The 19,871-nt window shown below is 38.8% G+C and overlaps 1 protein-coding gene across 9 annotated transcripts in view; it reads left to right on the top strand.

Moving 5' to 3' along the window:
* ULK2 (unc-51 like autophagy activating kinase 2) overlaps positions 1–19,871 on the top strand; it is an 82,465-nt gene that overhangs the window by 18,338 nt on the left and 44,256 nt on the right. For 8 of the 9 annotated variants that reach the window (XM_072820964.1, XM_072820963.1, XM_072820961.1 and 5 more), the window contains exons 6-13: positions 1,819–1,992; positions 2,878–2,951; positions 4,638–4,739; positions 5,896–5,954; positions 7,385–7,467; positions 11,004–11,051; positions 11,650–11,738; positions 17,123–17,294. In XM_072820964.1, coding sequence (XP_072677065.1) covers positions 1,819–1,992; positions 2,878–2,951; positions 4,638–4,739; positions 5,896–5,954; positions 7,385–7,467; positions 11,004–11,051; positions 11,650–11,738; positions 17,123–17,294 — 801 coding nt within the window. The remainder of the gene's footprint in view (positions 1–1,818; positions 1,993–2,877; positions 2,952–4,637; positions 4,740–5,895; positions 5,955–7,384; positions 7,468–11,003; positions 11,052–11,649; positions 11,739–17,122; positions 17,295–19,871) is intronic. The other variant, XM_072820962.1, reaches the window with a different exon arrangement.

Below are 19,871 nucleotides of genomic sequence, written 5' to 3'. Positions count from 1 at the left end.
GCCTACTCCCTCTGGGCCTACCTTGCTCAATAATTCATTTATTTGGGAAGAGTTTTGATGTTGGCCATGCCTTTAAAATACGAAGTTTGTAACATGGGAAATTCAGTTTATAAGATTGTGATGAGAAGTGTGCATTCCATGTTCATAGAACTATGTGAATATTTACTATAGTTTGTGTTCAGAAACAGCTTAAACTAGATCATTCATTTCCCCCACCCTGCCCCCCGCCATCCCCAACAGCTGCTTGGACTCTGAAGCAAATAAATTTTGAGTATATTCAGTTGAATGTCATGGGGAAAAAATTCAAGTGTGAAGCAGCTGCAGTCATTTAAAGGAGCCCTAGAATTAAAATGTGAATGAATGAAATGGAAAAGAAAGCTGTCCATTTTAATTTTTGCGAAGTAACTTATTAAGTAAAACATTACAAAAATAAAGATCTACTCATTGGTATGACCCACCAAGTCTGGAAGCATACACTCCATATTTTTAGCTGTGTTTATTTCCAAAGGATGACATATGGAAGATACCACTTTTGATGTTTTAGTGTATTTAGATTTTTTTGTTTGTTTTTAGTAAGCATCAAGAAAAAAGCCCCAAAGAATAAAAAAGGAGGATAGGCTAAGAACAGCCCTCCCCAGAAAAAGTATTTGAGTTTTTTAAACCATGGGGATTTATCTTATTTGAAGGTGTTAAAGACATAAAATGTCATTGTAATGTGTCTACACTGATTTTAAGTGACAGTATGATTTATTCCAAGCATAGTATCTTTGACTTCTTAATTACATATGGAAAGGTTATATAGAACATATTCTAGAGTGGTATGGGCAGAGCTATGTTCACAAAAGTTTTAGTAGATAGCGTCATGGATATTAAATCCCTAATGTAGATTCAAGGAATCACATTTGTGACTTTTAGATCCACTGTAATAAAAAGTTTATATTTGTGTACTGACTATATTTGAGTGCTTGTTCTGTGTCAGGCTTTTTATAAAGTCTTCATTATTAAAGGTGCTATTTTGTTTGATTGTCACAAGAACCCCATGTAGTGAGTCTGTTTACAGCTTCTCATAGATGAGGAAGCATGCACAGAGCATTCTTCTTCCAGGGTCACCCAGTAAGGAGGTGGAGGAGCTGGGATTTGAAGAAAGGCAGCCTGACTCCAGATTAAGCTGTTAACCGTGATGTGCTCCGGCATACGCACAGACACGCTGTAGCATTCACCCTCCAATAATGTTCACAATGTCTCTCTGTAGAAGTGAAAACAAGTTGAAATGTTCCTTCTTATAGGTGTCTACTTACAGGAGATACTGTGGTGGGGTGGGAGAGTTGCTGCAGGGAAGTGAGGAGAGAGCGATGTGGGAACACAGATCCCTGACAGACACACGTGCTGGTAAAGTCCCAGTCTCCCATTCAGAGATTTCACCTGTTTTTAATTTGTGCTCATTTAATGGCTAGAATTAAATATGGATATTTATCCCAGATATTTGGCTAGTAAGAAGGAGAAGTAATTTTTTTAGGCTTCTCGATGGGCCTCACATTTGCTGAGTACCTGTTGTGTTCAGAGTAACGTGGACAGCTTCACCAGTAAAAACAGGAAAGGGAAAAACCCTGGTGAAGACAGGAGATACAAATACAAATCAAGTGAAATGTTTGAGGTGTCTGATATCTTTTCATAGACTTAAATTGTTAGAGTAAAACAAAAAAAAATTTGAATCCCAGTTCTTTATTCCCTCTGTATTCTTAATTCTGTCGATGGAAGATGCAGATGGTATTTGATTTTGTGTGTGCTTAAATATTTGTGCGATTCCTCTTCTACCAGCTAAAGGAACTCTTAGTGAAGACACGATTAGAGTGTTTCTGCATCAGATCGCAGCTGCCATGCGAATTCTGCACAGCAAAGGAATAATCCACAGGGATCTCAAACCACAGAATATCTTGCTGTCATATGCCAATCGCAGAAAGTCCAACGTCAGTGGTATTCGCATCAAAATAGGTAAATAGCCATGTAGTATTTTATGCAAAGGACAGTTTTGAGATTCAGTCGTTTAGATAACTTTTGCTCAACTCTATTAAACTGATGGATTTTGTTGATGTACTCTTGAAATTTTCACTGAGTTCTGTGAAGTACATTTAGGTATGGGAACCCTTTACATTACTAGCAGCATGTGCTAAATCTCAGGCCCAAGGGGCCTGCGTTAGGAACTCCAAACATGACTCCCAGCAGCAAACCCTATTCTGTTTCTCATCAGAGGGAAGCAGTTAGTATAACCATAGTGGCAACAGTTGAGTAACCCCAGCTTTTTACAGCTCATGGGATTTTAACCCAAGGGATCTAGGAGACCATTTAGATCAGCCTTTCTTTTCTTTTTTTTTTTTTTTTCAGCCTTTCTTTTCACAATTATTTGAAGCAGTTTGTAATACAGGGTATTTTTTTTTTTAAGTTTTTCTTTTCATTGTTAAAAAAGAAAAATCCAATTTTTCTTTTACCAATATTTGAAGAAATTTCTGATTTTACGTATGTTACATCCAGATCTGGAGAAGGAAGAAAACGATTCAAATTCTATACCTGGTATTGATATTTAGTGAGAGATGTATTAATGAATCCTTTATTACAATGAGCGTTTTCTCTCCCAAAGCTTAGTGATTGCTCCTTAGTTATAAAACTGGCAGAGCAGTGGCTTGTACAGGTGGTGATCACTACTAGGTCTTAGCTTGTCGAAATTGAGGTAGAAACTTTTTTTCTTTGGCAGACAGACTTATTCAATAAGCTGCAAATTTTTCATAATTCCTTTGTGCCCTCTTGTGTCTTGAAGATACATTCTGTGTTAAGTGTGAGTAAAGTATACTTTGTTTTTCTCCTTTTTATTTTGTGAAATAGCGGATTTTGGGTTTGCTCGTTATCTACATAGTAACATGATGGCTGCAACGCTGTGTGGGTCCCCAATGTACATGGTGAGTGTTTTTTGTCCTTACGTGTGTACAGTACAGTGCCATTAGCATTGGAATTTAAGTATGATGCTGGTTTCAAGTAAGATGTGATTTTATGGATAGTCTAGATTGTTATTTATATTACCAACACTGATTATACTATTGATAATGTTGTAAGTCATCTTTTGCTTTAATATAGTGAACTGCAAAAAATTAGTCACTTACCCATTAGTTACTTTTTAAAAAAAAAAAAAAAGATTATTTATTTAGTCATGAGAGACACACAGAGAGAGGCAGAGACATAGGCAGAGGGAGAAGCAGGCTCCTCAAGGGGAGCCTGATGTGGGACTCGATCCCAGGACCCTGAGATCACAACAACTTGAGCCAAAGGTAGATGCTCAACCACTGAGCCACTCAGGTGTCCCATTTTTTTTTTTTTTCAAGTAGGCTCCACACCCAGCATGGAGTCCATTTAGCTTAAGTTTAAAAAGAAAAAAAAAGTTATTAATAGTAGAAATTTCCGAATACATTAAATGAAAACACAAATTGATGAAGTGTGGTCATGCTATAGTTGATATGTAGTATTAGGGAAAACTTACAAAAAAAACAAACCCTTTTGGGGATCTTTCTTCACCTCTAGGATAAACATGTTCATCTCTTGCATGTTATTTCTCTTGGCAAGATTCCTGGATCATAGAAGGTTTTTCAAGTAGTGTTACATACAGGGAAACCTGAAAAACCTTAGTTCTCCCCTTCATCCTTCCGTATGGATGTTACTATGTCTGAAAGGACAAGGCTGTGAAACTTCCAAACCAATGTGAAGCCTCAAGCCTGGAAATAGCTTAATTATGGAGCTTTAGAATTCTGCAAAGTAAATCTATGTACCTATCTCAATTCTAAGTTTAAAGTGGGCTTATGTTCAATAAGGATTTTCTCTGATCTAAATCAGTGAGAAGCTTACCAGGGATGACTACTAAAAATGGGATTCCTGGAAAATAAAGTTTCAGGGGCTTTGAGCATGTTTGACATTTCTGTTTAATGTTTGTCTGGATTATTGGTATTTTTAAAAAGCAACACCTAGTGAGAGATGGGAAAAGAGCTGTAACAAAGCAGCAGAGAAAACAAATGCCTTTGCTTTTAAGACAGTTCTTATTGTATTTTCATCATAGTTTGTATTTTATTTTAAAAGCTTTCAAATGTCAGGAAAGAAAGGGAGTAATACAGCAAACACTTATGTACCTATTGTCCATATTTAATGAAGATAACATTTGGCCATGTTTGCCTTGATCTTTTTTTCTTTTTCTAGAAAGAAATAAAATATTTCAGCAATAGCCCAAGTCCTTTAAATTTTTCCCTCTTCCCATTTTCCACTCTTCTACCCCGGAGTAACCTCTGCCCTGTAGTTGGTGTGTATCTTTCTTTGTTATAGCCTTAGTACTCTTACTGTATTACTGTCCATATAATATATAGAAATATTTGTTTCTATAAATTGCTTCTTTTAAGGCAATGTTGTTTTTGAGATTTACCAGTAAATCCCAGGGTACAAATGTGGTTTAAGTTCACTGCAGAATCATCTGATTAAGGAAATGTCACAGTGTGATCTTGTTTTAGTAGTTTTGTTAGGAGCATGTGTGACCTTTACCAGATAATTTTTTGGTATTGATTATGTAAATAACATCATGCATGTGTCTGCAATGTTTTTATCCCCAGGCTCCTGAGGTTATTATGTCTCAACATTATGATGCTAAGGCAGACCTGTGGAGCATAGGAACAGTGGTATATCAATGCCTAGTTGGAAAACCACCTTTTCAGGTAGCCTGACTTTTTACTTATGTGCTCAGTCTTGGGATCTTCTCGTTTCACAGTTGCCTTTGATTTATGAAACAGGGGATACATTGAAAAAAGCGTTTTTGGTTCCCTTGTGACTTGTTTTGATTTTGTCACAGGCAGAAGCTGCTATAGCGAGCCAGAACATCTTTTGCTTTTGCTTTTTTATTTTTATTTTTTCACTTGCCTTCCCTTTGTAGTTGGCCTGGGTATAAAGCCTGTTCTGTGTTTTCTGGGCTAGTGAAAACTAGCCAGGGTCAGGACTGACAACCTGGTGGGAAATGGTATGACAGTGATAATCACCTCTCGCTTAGCTTCTTAGCTTGGTTTGGGGGCCCTGGACTCCATGTGAGGGCTAGGCCTGGGCTGGGAAGAAAAGCTGGAAACCATCTCCAGCTTTCTATTCCTGCCACTGCTGGGTAAGAAGGAGGTGATAGTTCAGTTCTTATGGAAATTATTCTGAGTGACTCTTCCCTCTTCTCCACCGTCCTCACATCCTGTCAGAAAGAGTCCCTCTAGAACTAATCAGGATGATTCCTCCTGAGTTCACATTGCCCAGTTACCAAGAGGTTTTTTGAACCTGAAAACTGGAGCAAAGTAAACATATCTGTCCAAGAAAATAATATAAAATCAGTGCCCTAGCCAGTCTAGACACTCAGTTTCTCAGTCTAGCTTGTTTGGGGAGGGGCAGTGGAGGAGTGGCTTTGGTAATCCAGCAGCCCTTACTGGGAGGGTGCTGCTTGTTGCCAGTTGCCAGGGAGGGATTGGAAGGTAGCCACAGCTCCATTCTTGGCTTGCATCATTGGGGGTCCTAAGGTAAAATATACCCTAATTTTACACAATAAGAATGTATGGGTTGGGTGGGCTGGGTAACCTCCAGAGTAGTGGTTCTTAACTCTTCCTAAATTTCAGGCTTCTCTGAGAGGCTGACCTCAGCAAAGATACACAAAGCCTAGATACGCAGATTTTGCACTCAGGTCTAGAGGTTTTTGAGTTCTAGTGTCCATCTGTGGCTCCTTGCACCATCCACGGCTTTCAGGTTCAGAATGTCTGCTGTCTAGCAATAAGATGAGCATGGATCACATGATTTGAACTGTTTGCCCCTGTTTAGGAAATAAAACTTTTTTTTTTTTTTAAACAGGCCAATAGTCCTCAAGACCTAAGGATGTTTTATGAAAAAAACAGAAGCTTAATGCCTAGGTACGTGTTCCGTTTTGCTGGGTTTTACTGTCTGTGAACATAACATTCGTTGAGCTCTGGGTTTTACTGGTTTCCGTTCTTGAATCTTTTTTCAGCTGATGGTAACGTGAGAATGTTCATTATAGCAACAAATCAGAGAATTACTGGTGTATCATCGGTTCCTGGATAGTGCTGTACCATTTTCTTTTTCTTGTTTAAAATGTAAAGTATATTTAAAAGGAAAAACTACAGAAGTTTTATGTGCTCTTTGAGGGGAGGGAGATGCAAACAGAAACAGATGTGTGTGAGTGAGGAGGTCAGTTCCTCCCTGGGCCTTCCTTGCTCTCTAGCGTAATACAAGCTTGTTTTGTTATCTTTCCATATCTCTTCCATGGGAGTTTGAATGCTTATGTCGATATTTATACACACGTGTTTATATTTATGTATTTATGCACACGTATTTCAATACAAATTACATCAACTTTGGAAATTGTTCTGCAACGTTTTTTACTCTACAGTGTATCTTAGACATCATTGGGCAACAGGATATGGAGAACTACTTTATCCTTTTAAATGGCTCATAGAGTTCTGTGATTAGATGTATCATATTTTGTTTAGTCAGATTCTTGTTTTCATTATTTTATTTCTCCAAACAGTGTTTAGTGAAAAGTGTGTGTGTGTGTGTGTGTGTGTGTGTACGTTCACTTCTGTGTATTTCTTTAGGATGGACTCCTAGAAATGAAATTGTTAGACCAAAAGGTATGCCATCCAAATTGGCCATGCAGCAGTAGAAGAGAGTGCTTGTTTCCCCACGTTTTTACCAACATGGGATGTTATCAGACTGGGTGTCTCACAAACAGAAGAGGACTAATTAGCTATTAATTTAATTTGCACTATTCTCTTTACTAGTAAAGTTGGCAGTCTTCCATTTGTTTAATGTTCTTTTGTAGTTTTTATTCTGTGAATTGCATATTCCTATTACTTATTTTTCTCTTGGTTTATCCTTAATGGATTTTAGGAAGCTGTATTATTTCTCATTTGTATTTGTTTAAGCTGTGCCCTTTTGTAGGCAGAATTAGAGGTGGCTCTTTCTCTAATAGAGAACTCTAGCAGATATAGAATCAAGCTGAAGATATGTTAAAACTCAAGACTGTGCTTGTGAAGTACTTTATTCCTGCAGATATTCAAACAGATAATAAGTGCAATGCAGGAATCTTCCCGAATGGATATTCTTTGTCAAAGGCAATTGCTTAGGTTTTGGGTTTTGTTTTTGTTTTTCTCCTATAAGGAATGAGGCTTTACCATGATCTTCTTGGTATAAAATGTATTTGTGAAGTTGCATATTATATTTACGTTTTCATTTACCATAATGAAGGCAAAAGTCATGTAGTTAATATGTCTAAACTCACCACTTAGAGTCTTTTTTTTTTTTTTTTTTTCCTTTCTCCCAGTATTCCCAGAGAAACATCACCTTATTTGGCTAATCTCCTTTTGGGTTTGCTTCAGAGAAACCAGAAAGACAGAATGGACTTTGGTAAGTAATATTTTCAAATTTTGTACGCTTTCTAATTTGATTTTTGTGTATCCCAAAAAGATTGTATTTGAAAAGATACTATAGAGTTTTCAGAAGAGAATTAAAGTCAATTTCTTTCTTTATCTTTTTTCTTTCCCTTATTTTGTAAATACTGAGTGCTTGCTGTGTTCTAGGTATAGGGAATAGAGTAATAAATGATAAAGAAAATCCCTGTCTTCATGTAACACATATTCTTGCGGGAGGAGAGACAAACAAATGATAAACTATAATTATGCACCACATAGAAGGTGATAAGTGCCCTAGGGAAGAAGAGGGACGGGAAATGTGAATGGGGGAGAGATTGAAAGTTTAAGTTCCATGAAGCCTTTTCTGAGGAAGTGGCCTTTGAATAAAGACTTGATTGATGGACAGCAGGATAGTGAGAGAGTGGGCGGTGTGCATGTCTGGGGGAAGAGCTTTCCTGGCGGAGTGAACAGCCAGTACAGATGCCCAGAGCTGGGAGTGTGCCATGTACACTGGAGAAACAGTTAGAAGGCCAGTTGAAGACGTGGGCTTTTGCTCAAAGTGTGATGGGGAGAAATTGAGCAGAGGAATAATAGGATCTGACCGATGTTTTTAAAAAAGGATCATTCTGGTTGCCCATTGCGAACAGACTGTGGAGAGAGGTGGTGAGGTAGGGGGAGGACAGAGGCTGGGGCAGGGGCAGTCAGGGGACAGATGAAGGGGCTTAGGCTGGAATCATAGCTGCAGAAGTGGCCAGGAGTCCACTGAATCCTGGGTCTGTTTGGAAGTAGAGGCAGCGGGAGGTACAGATGAATTGGATATGAGAGTGAGAACTCAAAGATGCCTCCAGGGTTTCTGGCATGAGCACGTGAAGCAATGAAATTGTTGGCTACGGACACGGGAAAGGCTGTGTAGCAGAGCAGGTTCTGGGAGAGTCAGGAGCTCAGGTTGGACCTGGTAGACGGAACACATGCATTCAGCATAGGGGTGCAGATGTCAAAAGGGCACTTGGGGTTCAGAGGAGAAATCTAGGCTGGGGATATATTTGGGAGAAGAACTGGAAGGAAGGAAAGGAGGAGAAACAATCCAGCCTCAAAGATGGGGCTTTGAGAGACAAGGAGGCGCAGCTCTGTGTGTGGCAACCCTTCTGAAGCTTGGTTCTCACCAGCGCTGTAGGGCTGCAGGAGAACAGGCTCTGGCTGTTCCACAGAGGCTATGATTTTAGATTTTTAGATTCTAAAGGCAGAAGCCGTATCATTGATTTTGAGCCTTTCTCTTTTTTTTTTTTTTAAAGATTTTATTTATTTATTCATGAGAGACACAGAGAGAGAGGCAGAGACACAGGCAGAGGGAGAAGCAGGCTCCATGCAGGAAGCCCAATGCGTGACTCTATCCCAGGAGCCTAGGATCACGCCTCGAGCCGAAGGCAGACGCTAAACCGCTGAGCCACCCGGGCTGCCCCCTTTCTCCTTTTATAATTTAATCATTTAGAGCTAAACATTTCTAAGTATTTTAACCTAACAGTCTATTTTTCAAATAATATTTTTCCACTTCTTGTGTAATGAGAGAATTTGGAATGCTTAATACTGTAGGGATTATCCAGTTCTTGAAGGCTTTGAAATGTTTTTCCCTGAAATTGTTTGGGTCTCAGCTCCTCTTTGGAGGACAGTTTGTTAACTTGTTCTTATCAATGTCATGTAAAAGATTGTTCTTATCAATCTTATTCTTACCAACCATACGTTAAAGCACCATGACTTAAATTTAAATGTCAGACCAGAAAAGCTGTAAGCAATGTTCAATGAAAATGCTTATTAACCTTGATCTTGCATTTTTAGAAAAAAAAGTGATTTTTCTGATAGTAATTAGTTGTAATAGTAATAGAGATTTGCAAAAACTTAGTTCAGAGTTTTGGTCCGTTCATGTGTATTACGGAAATCCACATAGGCTTCTAGATAAAATAGACCAGAGTTTGAATCCTAGTCCTTCAACTTGCTAGCTCTATTGACATTAGAGAAGATACATGGCCTTTATGTGCTTTTTCCTTGTCCATAAAAGGAAAGATAATGCCGTGCATTAAGTTTGTGAGTACTAAATAAGCTGGTATGTAAAGCATGCAGTTCTTTGTTCTAGCAAATGCCCTCAGTTGACAACAGCTCTAGAGGTTTCCATATAGGGGACAAGGTGAAATAGTCTGGATATGTACTTTCTTAAAATTCTGTAAAGTTGGAACTAAATTTCAGCACATGCACTTGGTAAATATTTTTTTCTTTCAGAGTGAGAGATTAAATTTAGAGAGTTACTCTATAACCATGAGAGGTATCAGTCAATACTGAAACAACTTAGTCATCAATAATAGCTTTAAAATGATAGATTATATTAATGTATACTTTCCATACCATAGCAATTGATTTGGAATGTGGTTTCAGAGCATTTGCGTTCAGGTTTTTTAAAAATATCTTTTCTATTTTATCCCTATTATGTCCATAAAAATCAGCATAAAAAATCTCATATCTCATATGTCAAACTAGAATTTATGTATATGTATATTAATTTTTGTTCTAAAAATGATCTTGGATAGAAAACTCATGTTTTTCTTCAAAACCCTCCACAGTTAAAAAAACAAAAACAAAAACAAAAAACCCTCCACACTTCTATTCCTTAGCAGGTTATATAAATGATAATATACTCTGAGTGACTTTTGGTGATTTATTTCAGTGAGACTCACAGGACCCTTCAGAGGAAGATACGTTCGTTAGACGGACCTGAGTTAAGCTTTCCTTGGTCTTGTATTAGCTCATTTAAACCCCCCACACTGGTGTGGTGCTGCCTTCTTGCCTGCTCTGTGAGATTTACTAGCATATAGGTCTGGGACTTCATGACAGATGAGATTATCTTTGTGGGTTTGTAAAGAAATAATGAAATACTTTATACACATAGGAAAGTAAAGAAAGTAAAATAAGGAACAGCCATGTACTCACCTGCTTATTTATCTTTATCTAATTAGCAGGCTTATTGTGTAGGTTTTCTCCTTGGTGGATAGCCAAAATATTAAATCAGGCTAAACAGCTTTTTTTAAAAAAAAATGTGAAACCAGCTGTTGGAATATCTCTCTGGGATAGAAGGATCGGATATATTGTATAAATCCGTTGCCTAGATTGCTTCTTAGAACAATTAACAACAGCCTTGCTTGATGTATGTGCTTAGCAAGGGCCTGCTTACAGCCCTCCATGGGATTGTCTATGTGAGGGCAGCATATGTCAGAGCACATAGCTGCTTTGGTTGCTCGGGGCCTGCTGTGTTGGAATGCACTTGTTGCAAAATTTACAATTATTATATCCAATTTTTCGTTAATAATGACTTATAATCTGATCATTTTTATAGATTTATAAAAATAATAGGCTTTTGCAGTGGAAGGAGATGGAGGCTACATAAAGAAGTTAACAATTATTTATGATCTCAAAGATATCCACAAGATTAACCTGTCTGCTAGCCAGCATCATTCTAAGAGTTGCATTCTCTTTTTTTCATTACAGAAGCATTTTTTAGCCATCCTTTTCTTGAGCAAGTTCCAGTGAAGAAATGTGAGTACCTAATTTTTTTGTGTGTTTTTACTTGCAGAGTGAATGTAGACTTAAGAAAAATTAATATTTTGTGTTACAAAATTAATTTTCGATTTTTTAAAAATGCAAAGTAGGTCTTTTTTTTTTAAATTCTTATTTATTTATGATAGTCACACACACACAGAGAGAGAGAGAGAGAGAGAGAGAGGCAGAGACACAGGCAGAGGGAGAAGCAGGCTCCATGCACCGGGAGCCCAACGTGGGATTTGATCCCGGGTCTCCAGGATCGCGCCGTGGGCCAAAGGCAGGCGCTAAACCGCTGCGCCACCCAGGGATCCCTAATTTTCGATTGTGCCTCTTAAGATTTCATTGAGTTTTTCGTCAATACCCGTAACCATACTTATTTAATTACAGTTTTTTTTGTTTTGTTTTCCAAATCCAAATTGAAACAGTTTTAGTAATTACAGCAGTTTTAGTTTTATCCTTGGGAGCTGTAATAAGTAGGTGAATGAATTTTTGGTTGGCACAAAGATGTCGTAGTTCTGCCAGGTTTTCTGTGAGACAGTCCGTATAATTGCACTACAGGGTGGTATCTCTCTTCGTGTGTTTCATCCCCCAGCTTGCCCAGTCCCAGTGCCCGTGTACGCTGGCTCTGTCTCTGGAAGCTCCTGTGGTAGCTCTCCATCTTGTCGCTTTGCATCTCCACCAGTAAGTTTTGCTTTTATTAAAAATAATTTCAGAGTTAGGGCTATTACCTCTGTTCATAATGGAGCCTGCAAAAACATTGTGGATATCCTTTTTATGGACAGTGTTTACTAGTGCTGCTGAGGTTTGGGAGAGAGCATCATTGTTGGGTCAGATGGACCTAGATTTGGACCTCTGCCCTCACTTAGCTGTGTAAGCTTCAGCAAGAAATGTCACTTCTCTGGTCCGTTTTCCTCTGAACAGTGAGTATGGTGCTCTCACCTTTTCATGCCCTAGGGGGTTGGAAAGGATGATAATTGTAAAACATACCCATTACAAGTAGATAGGTAATAAATTGTTTATTTTCTCCAACTGTTATGACGTCAGTTTGGATATCTGTTCAGTACATAGAATTACCAGTGGTGGGGAGTGACCTCTGAGCCCATTCCTCTGACCTCAGTTCCCATAATGGTGGTTATCAGTCCTTTAGGAGTTGCTCCACACCAGCCTCTTCCCTCCCTTGGAGTTTCCAGGCCATTTTCTCCATGGCTCTCTTCCATCCAACCTCAGTGCTTCTTCTAGACCCTGACAATTTCTGGTCACTTCCAGTCACTACTTCTTCCTGTTCCACTCTCCCAGGGTTTTACTTTGCCTTCTTCTGACCCTTCTCCCAAATCTCTGTTGCAGTGTGGGTTGTGACCTTGAGTCTTACCCATAAGCTGAAGGTCCAAGGGCTCTTGTGTCCACTATTGTGAATATTTTCCAGATTAGCCTGGTAGACGTGGATTTCTTGAATTCTGCTGGTGGAGGGTGGGGCAGTCATAAAAGGAAGTGTTTGTATAATTAGCGGGTTTCACCTCAGAGATTTAAGAGCATGCGGCTTGGGAGCTTCTACATCCCTCTCTTGCCACATTGACCAGGACAAATGACTTAATCTCTGAGCTTGTTTCTCATATGCAAAGTGAGTGTGATTGACCTGTTTCATGGGGTTTCTTAAGGATAAATGAGCAAAAGCACTTTACTACCATGTCTGGTACTTACAATACTTAGTAAGTGGCAACTGCTATTATTATTATTTTCAAGGGAAACCTAGCAGCCCATAGCTGAAGTAGATGCTGAACCAGCCTCTCACAAGCAGACGAGTCCTAAAACTGGCAAAACACCTTTTTTGCACAACCCTACAGGCTTAAACCAAGTAGGAAAAGCAGACGGGCTAGTAAGACTTAACATTAGATCCTCATGAATTCTTCTCCCTAAGAGGAAAAAAAAATGTTGTGTATTTCCTGTTTCAGTCTAGAATATAAGAAAACACTGGATTTGGAGTGGCTAGGGGGACATGTAGAGGAGTGTAATGACATGGAAAGACAGTTGGCTTTATTTGGAGCCAGGCACAGCTGGCTTCGGCACTGGCCCTGCTGCTTGCTCGCTTTTAACTTTGGTCAAGTCAGTTCCAGAGCTGAGCTATGGCTCCCTCGTTGGTAACACAGGCTTCATGAACCTTTGGTTGAAAAGAGCAGCCATAGTGAGTATGCGATGAACTGTAACTATTATTATGAAGTCTATATTTGATATAGCATGATACATGAGATGAAAAGCAGAGTTTATGCTTGAGAAAGGAGCCATAGGGCAGAATCTAATTGTGGGAGAGTTGTGGGAAAGCCAGAATAAAGGAGCCTGTTTGTAGAATGACTGAGAAAGAGAGGGTCCAGTAGGAGGGACATTGAATTGGAAATTGCTTTGATTGAAGTGAGCAAGTTGGTTTTTTTTGTTGGGTGGGGTAGCATTAGAAGAAAGAGCATACTGAGCTAGGTTTGGGCTGCTGGGGAAGAGATGGGAGTGCTAACAGGAGTGAGGACATGCTGGAGGCAGAGAAGAGGTGTATTTAGATGCTAAAAACTTTGGTGGGAAAACTATTTTTAGAAGGCCTTTATTAAGAGCTAATGCTTGGGTGCCTGGGTGGCTCAGTCCCTTAGGCATCCAACTCTTGATCTCAACTCAGGTCTTGATCTCAGGGTCGTGAGTTCAAGCTCTATATTGGGCTCCACACTGGGCGTGGAGCCTACTTAAAAAAAAAAGCTAAAAAAAAAAACAAAAAACAACACCCTAATGCTTGAAGTAAAAATAAAAAAGGAAAAAGGAAAGCTGGGGAATAAAAGGAAATCAAGAATGTTTCTGTATAATTTCCAGGTACTGAGATGGTTTAGTAGGCCTTGCTTTTATTTTAATCTAACAAAAGTAAGGTGATTTTGTACATATGTCCGCTTCCTTCCTACAGCTGGAGTAGATTCTCATATGGAAGGTTGATACACACAGGCATGCACATGTAACATTCTCTTTCTTATATTCTCACACAAATATCCAGCTGCTGCTTTATCCCAGAGAAATCTTTGAAAGGAAAAAAATCCAAATCTGTCTTTCAATTATGATACCAGCTATAGTTTAAATGCTATTTAGATAATATTTCTTGAATATTTATTGGTTTCATAACATTTATTATTAAATACCTACTTAGCGTAAGGTTCTGGTTGATAGTAATGATAGTAATAAATGAGCTTACATTAAGGAGCTTTTAATTTAGCTGTGTGGAGAAGAGATAGAAATCAATCATTGTTAGAAGCATATGTGTATGCCTCTTTATTGCCTGTGGGAATGTGAATGAGAGCATGAAATCAGGTCAAGAGCTCAGAAAGGCTGCTCAGGGGAGGGCATTGAGCTGCGTTTTGAAGAAAGACTAAGCAAAGTGAATTAGTAAAAGAATGGTATTGTAGGCAGAGGAATCCCTATTCATGAAGTCATGGAAACATGACCCACTGAAAGGACTCTGTAACCCCCATGCCCACTTAAATTTCCTAGAATTAAGTGAAATTAAAAATTTTTTTCCTGTTCATGTTAGCCACATTTCAAGTGTTGAATAGCCATCTATAGCTAGTAGATCTATACCACACTGGACAGCTTAGATGTAGAACTTCTCCATCATTGCTGGAAGTTCTGTGGACGAGGCTTCTCCGAGCAGTCCAGGCTGGTGGGTATAGAGAGCATTGGTGGTGTGGGGAGGGGGAGGTAAAGTCAGGCAGGGAGCTGCTATATCGTGACAGGATTTGGCTGTAGTGAACCATCTGAGTGGTTTTGGGTGAAGGTGTATTGTAACCCACTAGATTGTTCTAAAAACAGGGTGGAAGTAGACTAGTACTACTGGTAGACTAGCAGAGAGTAGAGTGGTCTATTAGAAGAAAGAGAATACTGCAGACTCTCACACATTATTTTTTTTTGTTTTTCTGAGAATGAGGGTCTGAGCTAAGGGGAAGATGGAGGCCAGGTAAGAGAATGGTAGAGTTTGTAGGGTTTGGAATTGCTTGAACTGGAGACCGAATGGATGGATAATGATGAAGTCGCTCAGTAAGAGAGTGTGGGAAGAAGTGCTTTGCAGTAGAAAGGTGGTGAGTTAGTCCCTTGCTCACTGGAGAGATCTAGGCTGCAGAGGTGAGGTGGTACTTGAAGGCAGGAGGGTTGGAGTGGTCACTGGGGTGAGTATAAAAATGTGAGTAGCAGAGGGCCCAGAGTGGCACCTTGGGGAACTCCACTTCCTCTCCTTTAAGGGAAAAGTGAGAAGCAGGTGCCCATAAAAGAGACTAAGAAGTGGGAGGAGAAGCAGGGGCACTGAGTGAAGGGGTAGAGTGTCAAGAACAGTCGGCAGTGCAGGTAACTTAAGAAATAGAGCATGTGTCCACGTGACTTGGCAGTGGGAGTTAATTAACGGTAAGCCCAATAAAGACCATTTCGTTGGACAGATGAAGGCAGAAAATGGATTATGGTGGGTGGAGCGATACATAGGAGGTGAGGAGCTTGTGTCTGTGAGGACTCATCATTTCAAGAGACATTGTTAAAAAGTAGAGAAGTGAGAGCAGATGGCAATTGAGAGGACTGCAGGGATTTGAGGTGTGAGAATCTGGAAGGTGTATATGCACGGAGGGGGAGAAAGCCAGCGGAGAGGGAGAGGATGAGAGCATCAGGGGCAGAGGGGAGCTGGTCCGGGTCTCTGAGGACATAGAGGGGAATAGGCTTAGGGCACAGTGGAGAGACCAGGGGGAGAAGATCCCTTCCACTCAGATGCTGTGGGGGCACCAACTTTACAAATGCAGTGAAGAGCTTGAGAAAGTGCCCACCCAAACCAGTGGAAAGAAATCGTGGAGTTAGATGCTAGGAATCACATCTCGACTGCTATTTAGTTGCATGATCTTGGGCGAATTCCTTAAACTTCGGAGCTTTGTTTATTTATACATATATGAAATGGGTTTCAGAACAGGACTGGGGTTAGGTAAGACGTGGAAAGCTCTCAATAGTGTCTAGTCCATGGTAGATGATCAGTCATGGTAGTATTTCATTGCCCCTTCCCTTTATTACCTTGACACAAAAGGTCTCCTGAAAATGTGATGAGATTGTATATCATGTGTGTGTCACACACAATAAGAGATCTGACACAGATTTCATTGCACTGTGACATTTGGAGGAGCACTAGCAGTGAATTGGGTGTTTAAGACATGGGTTTAAGTTTAAAGGGCATTGTGTAGTATTTTTCCTTAAATAGAAACAGAGGTTAAACAGGATCATAGGGGACTTAACACAATAAGTTAGTAAGTTTATTGTTTGAGAAAGCCATTATGTAATCAAGACATTTAATTAGAGGTGTCACTTGAGTCCTTGAACTAGGAAAATGCCAAAGAACATATAGCTGCTTACATCTAATTATTTGTTTATACATTTTATATGCTTTTCTTTCCTTCCTGTCCTATGTCCTACAAACCCACTCCTCCCCCTAACAAAGAGGAACAAAAGGAACATACCTGCAGCCTATAAGGTTCTCCAGATCTTTCTTTCTGCGAGCGTACATGATTCTCTAGGTTTGAATGCAGTTATCCATATTGGTTTATTCACTTTTTTACATATCATGGTGTCTTGCTTTCCTGTTTACAATATGTTCTTCTTTGGAGGTTTAAAACTTCTAAAACATGTACAGGCTGTCATTAGTCCAAAGTCCCTGGACATTGTGTTTTAGTCATCAAATGAATAGTTACTGAGTACCTGCCCTGCTAGGCCAGGAGCCGACACTGGGAGTGATGAGATGATAAAAACACACCTCAGAAATTTCAGGAGAGGCAGACATGTACATGTGTGGTATGCTGTATTTTTAAGTATCACTTTTGAAAACCATTTGAGAAGTCTTTATACAAAGACACTTGAAACTGTGCTTCTCTAAGGGAAAGATTTTCTGAAGAGATTTTTTTTTTTAATTTTAAGATGGAATTGAACTTTATGCCCACTCTTATGAAGACAGTATTCCTTAGTCTAATGGCTATTCTGACATGCATTTTATTATTAGGCCAGTTTTAATTTTATGTTGTTAATTTTAGTCCCTTCCAGATATGCAGCATATTCAGGAAGAAAACTTATCCTCCCCACCATTGGGTCCTCCCAACTACCTACAAGTGTCCAAAGATTCTGCCAGTACTAGTAGCAAGAACTCTTCTTGTGACACGGATGACTTTGTTTTGGTTCCACACAACATCTCGTCAGACCACTCATGTGAGAATCTTTTCTACTTGTACACATTATATTTCTTAATTTACTAGACTAGCATTTATTTTTAACCTTTATATCATGCTCTCTTGGGGAGGGCACCTTTTCAACTGGGCACTTTACTTAGTTGTTTGAATCCCCAGAATGATATACCTGCTTTTCTAAGATCTGCTCAGTCATCTTCCACAAAACAGTCACTTTGGATTCTGAAGGTAGATGAAAGGTTTGCAGGAAACTTATCTCAAATTCTGTTTGTATGCAAACAGAAAGAAATAGAAAAGTCAGCAGAATGGGAGAAATTAAATTTAAGGAAAGGAATTAAAGGAAGATCTCTTTTGCAAAAACAACCTTAGAGTCAAGGGAGTTAAAAGCAGTCTGGATGCCCTTCAGAAGATACTGGTGTGAGGTCATGAATGAGTTTTCATAAATATATAGGAAGAACTTTTATAAAGGAAGCAGAATCCAAGTTGACTAAATATGGGCAGGGCTCTAAGGAATAGTGAAGAGCACCAGAAAATCTGCAGAAAACAAGTTAGAACCCTTGAGAAAGAAGGAACTGTGGTTTGGTGGTGAAGGAACAGGATCAGAAAAACTAGAAATTTGGTTACTTTGATAGTTGAATGGTATCAAGTTGACCATGTGCAAGTACAGATGGTTGGAGAAGTTCATATCAAGGGGTCTATGTAGTTGTTTGTCAAATACCGATTTTATAGCTGCTACTGTTAGGCACGGTGCTAGTGTTGTGAAGGCCATCATCCCTAGAGCAAGTGCACTTTGGGATGTATTGGCTAGGGACAGAGAGGCACAGATGGAGCTGCAGGAGTAGGTGGCAGTTCATGATCAGTGCTCTGACCACTGGGAGTTACCTTTAAAAATCCAGTATAGGGTGGTTTCATTCTATTTTTTAAAAGGAATTAGAACTTTAAAAATTATGCAATATTACGAACAGGAAGTAATACAGCAGATACTCAGATCACCACCATGCTAATTTTATTTATGTCAATGTTTTGCCATTGTTATAGATGTCTTTTCTTAAAGATATAAAATGTTCTAGGTACTGCTAAAGCCCTTTTCCTCATTCTACTCTTGGCAGAGGTAAATTCTTTCTGTAGATTTTTTTTTTTTATGCTTCCACATATGTCTTTATCTATAAATAACATACAGTATTCTTGTGTTTTTACAGTTCTAAGTAAATGGTATAAGGAACGTTTCTATAGCTTGGTTGTTTTTTTTTTTTTTCATGTTTTTGCTATGTATCTAGATACATATTTAAATGTGTATGTAGTTTAACATCTAAATTTTATAGTGCAACTAAACCCACAAGTTTATCCATTTCTCTGCTGAGGGTTACCTAGAAAATATCTATCTTTTCACTATTCAAAATGTATTGTAACAGATGTCCTTATGTCAGAGTTTCTTCCACATGGATACTCTAGAAATTGTCAACTTCAAATCTATAAAATACTGGTACAGACAAGTTGTAGGCAGCTAACAGTCTCTGCCACGCTGCCCCAATGCAATCATGGTATCTTCTAAAGATTTTTTTATTGTATTTAATTTTATCTGGAACTCACTTTTGTAAATGGAATAAGGTAGAAATCTTATTATTGAATATTCTGTCCTTTCTCTACTGATAGGTAGACTTGTCATATCAGGTTTACATAAAGAATTGGTTTGTTTTAAGGTTTTCTTTTCCATTGGTCTATGTGTCTACATTATAATCATTTTTAAGTGCATGTGTGTGTGTGTGTGTGTGTGTGTGTGTGTGTGTGTGAGATGGTGGGAATTGGTGATGGTAGAGAGCATTCTAGTATTCTTTGAAATTACCCTGGCTACTCTTGCCCCCTTTTACTCCCATGTAGTTTAATTTCAGCTTGACAAATCCTACAAAAACCATTTGGGGATTTTGATGGGAATTGTGTTGATTTTATAAGACCTGTATAGTGTAGTTAATGATCTTTACAATATAAAATTGTCAAATCAAGAATATGTGTTTCTTACAAAACAGATGAATGGGGAAAGGAAGGAAAAATAAAGTAAGATAAAAATGGAGAGGGAGGTAAACCATAGGAGACTCTTGACTATAGAGAACAAACCTGAGGGTCCCTGGAGGGGAGGGAGGTAGGGGATAGGGTAACTGGGTGACGGGCATTAAGGAGGGCATGTAGTGTCATGAGCCCCGGGTGTTATATGCAACTGATGGATCACTGAACTCTACCTCTGAAACTAATAATACACTATATGTTAACTAACTTGAATTTAAATAAAATCTTAAAAAGAAAGAAGAGTATGTGTTTCTCCATTTATTTAGATTTCCTTAAAGTGTTTTGATAGATATTTGTATTTTCCTGTATAAAGGACATTCACATCTTTTGTCTTATTCTAGTTACCTTGGTTTTTTGTCCTTGTGAAAATACTGTATTTGAAATTTTTTTTTTTCAAAACTGCTTCTGTTGAGGTCTTTGTGCTGCCAAATCTCAAGTCATTTCTCAGTCTTCATCTTTTTGATATTTTTACAGCATTTGTTGTAGGTGGCCCTTCTTTTTAGTTATTCAAAATTTGTTATTGTAGAATACATCATGC

This window comes from Canis lupus, chromosome 3 (assembly GCF_048164855.1).
Source record: "Canis lupus baileyi chromosome 3, mCanLup2.hap1, whole genome shotgun sequence".
NCBI lineage: Eukaryota > Metazoa > Chordata > Mammalia > Carnivora > Canidae > Canis > Canis lupus.
This window is presented reverse-complemented; position numbering and strand designations above follow the sequence as displayed.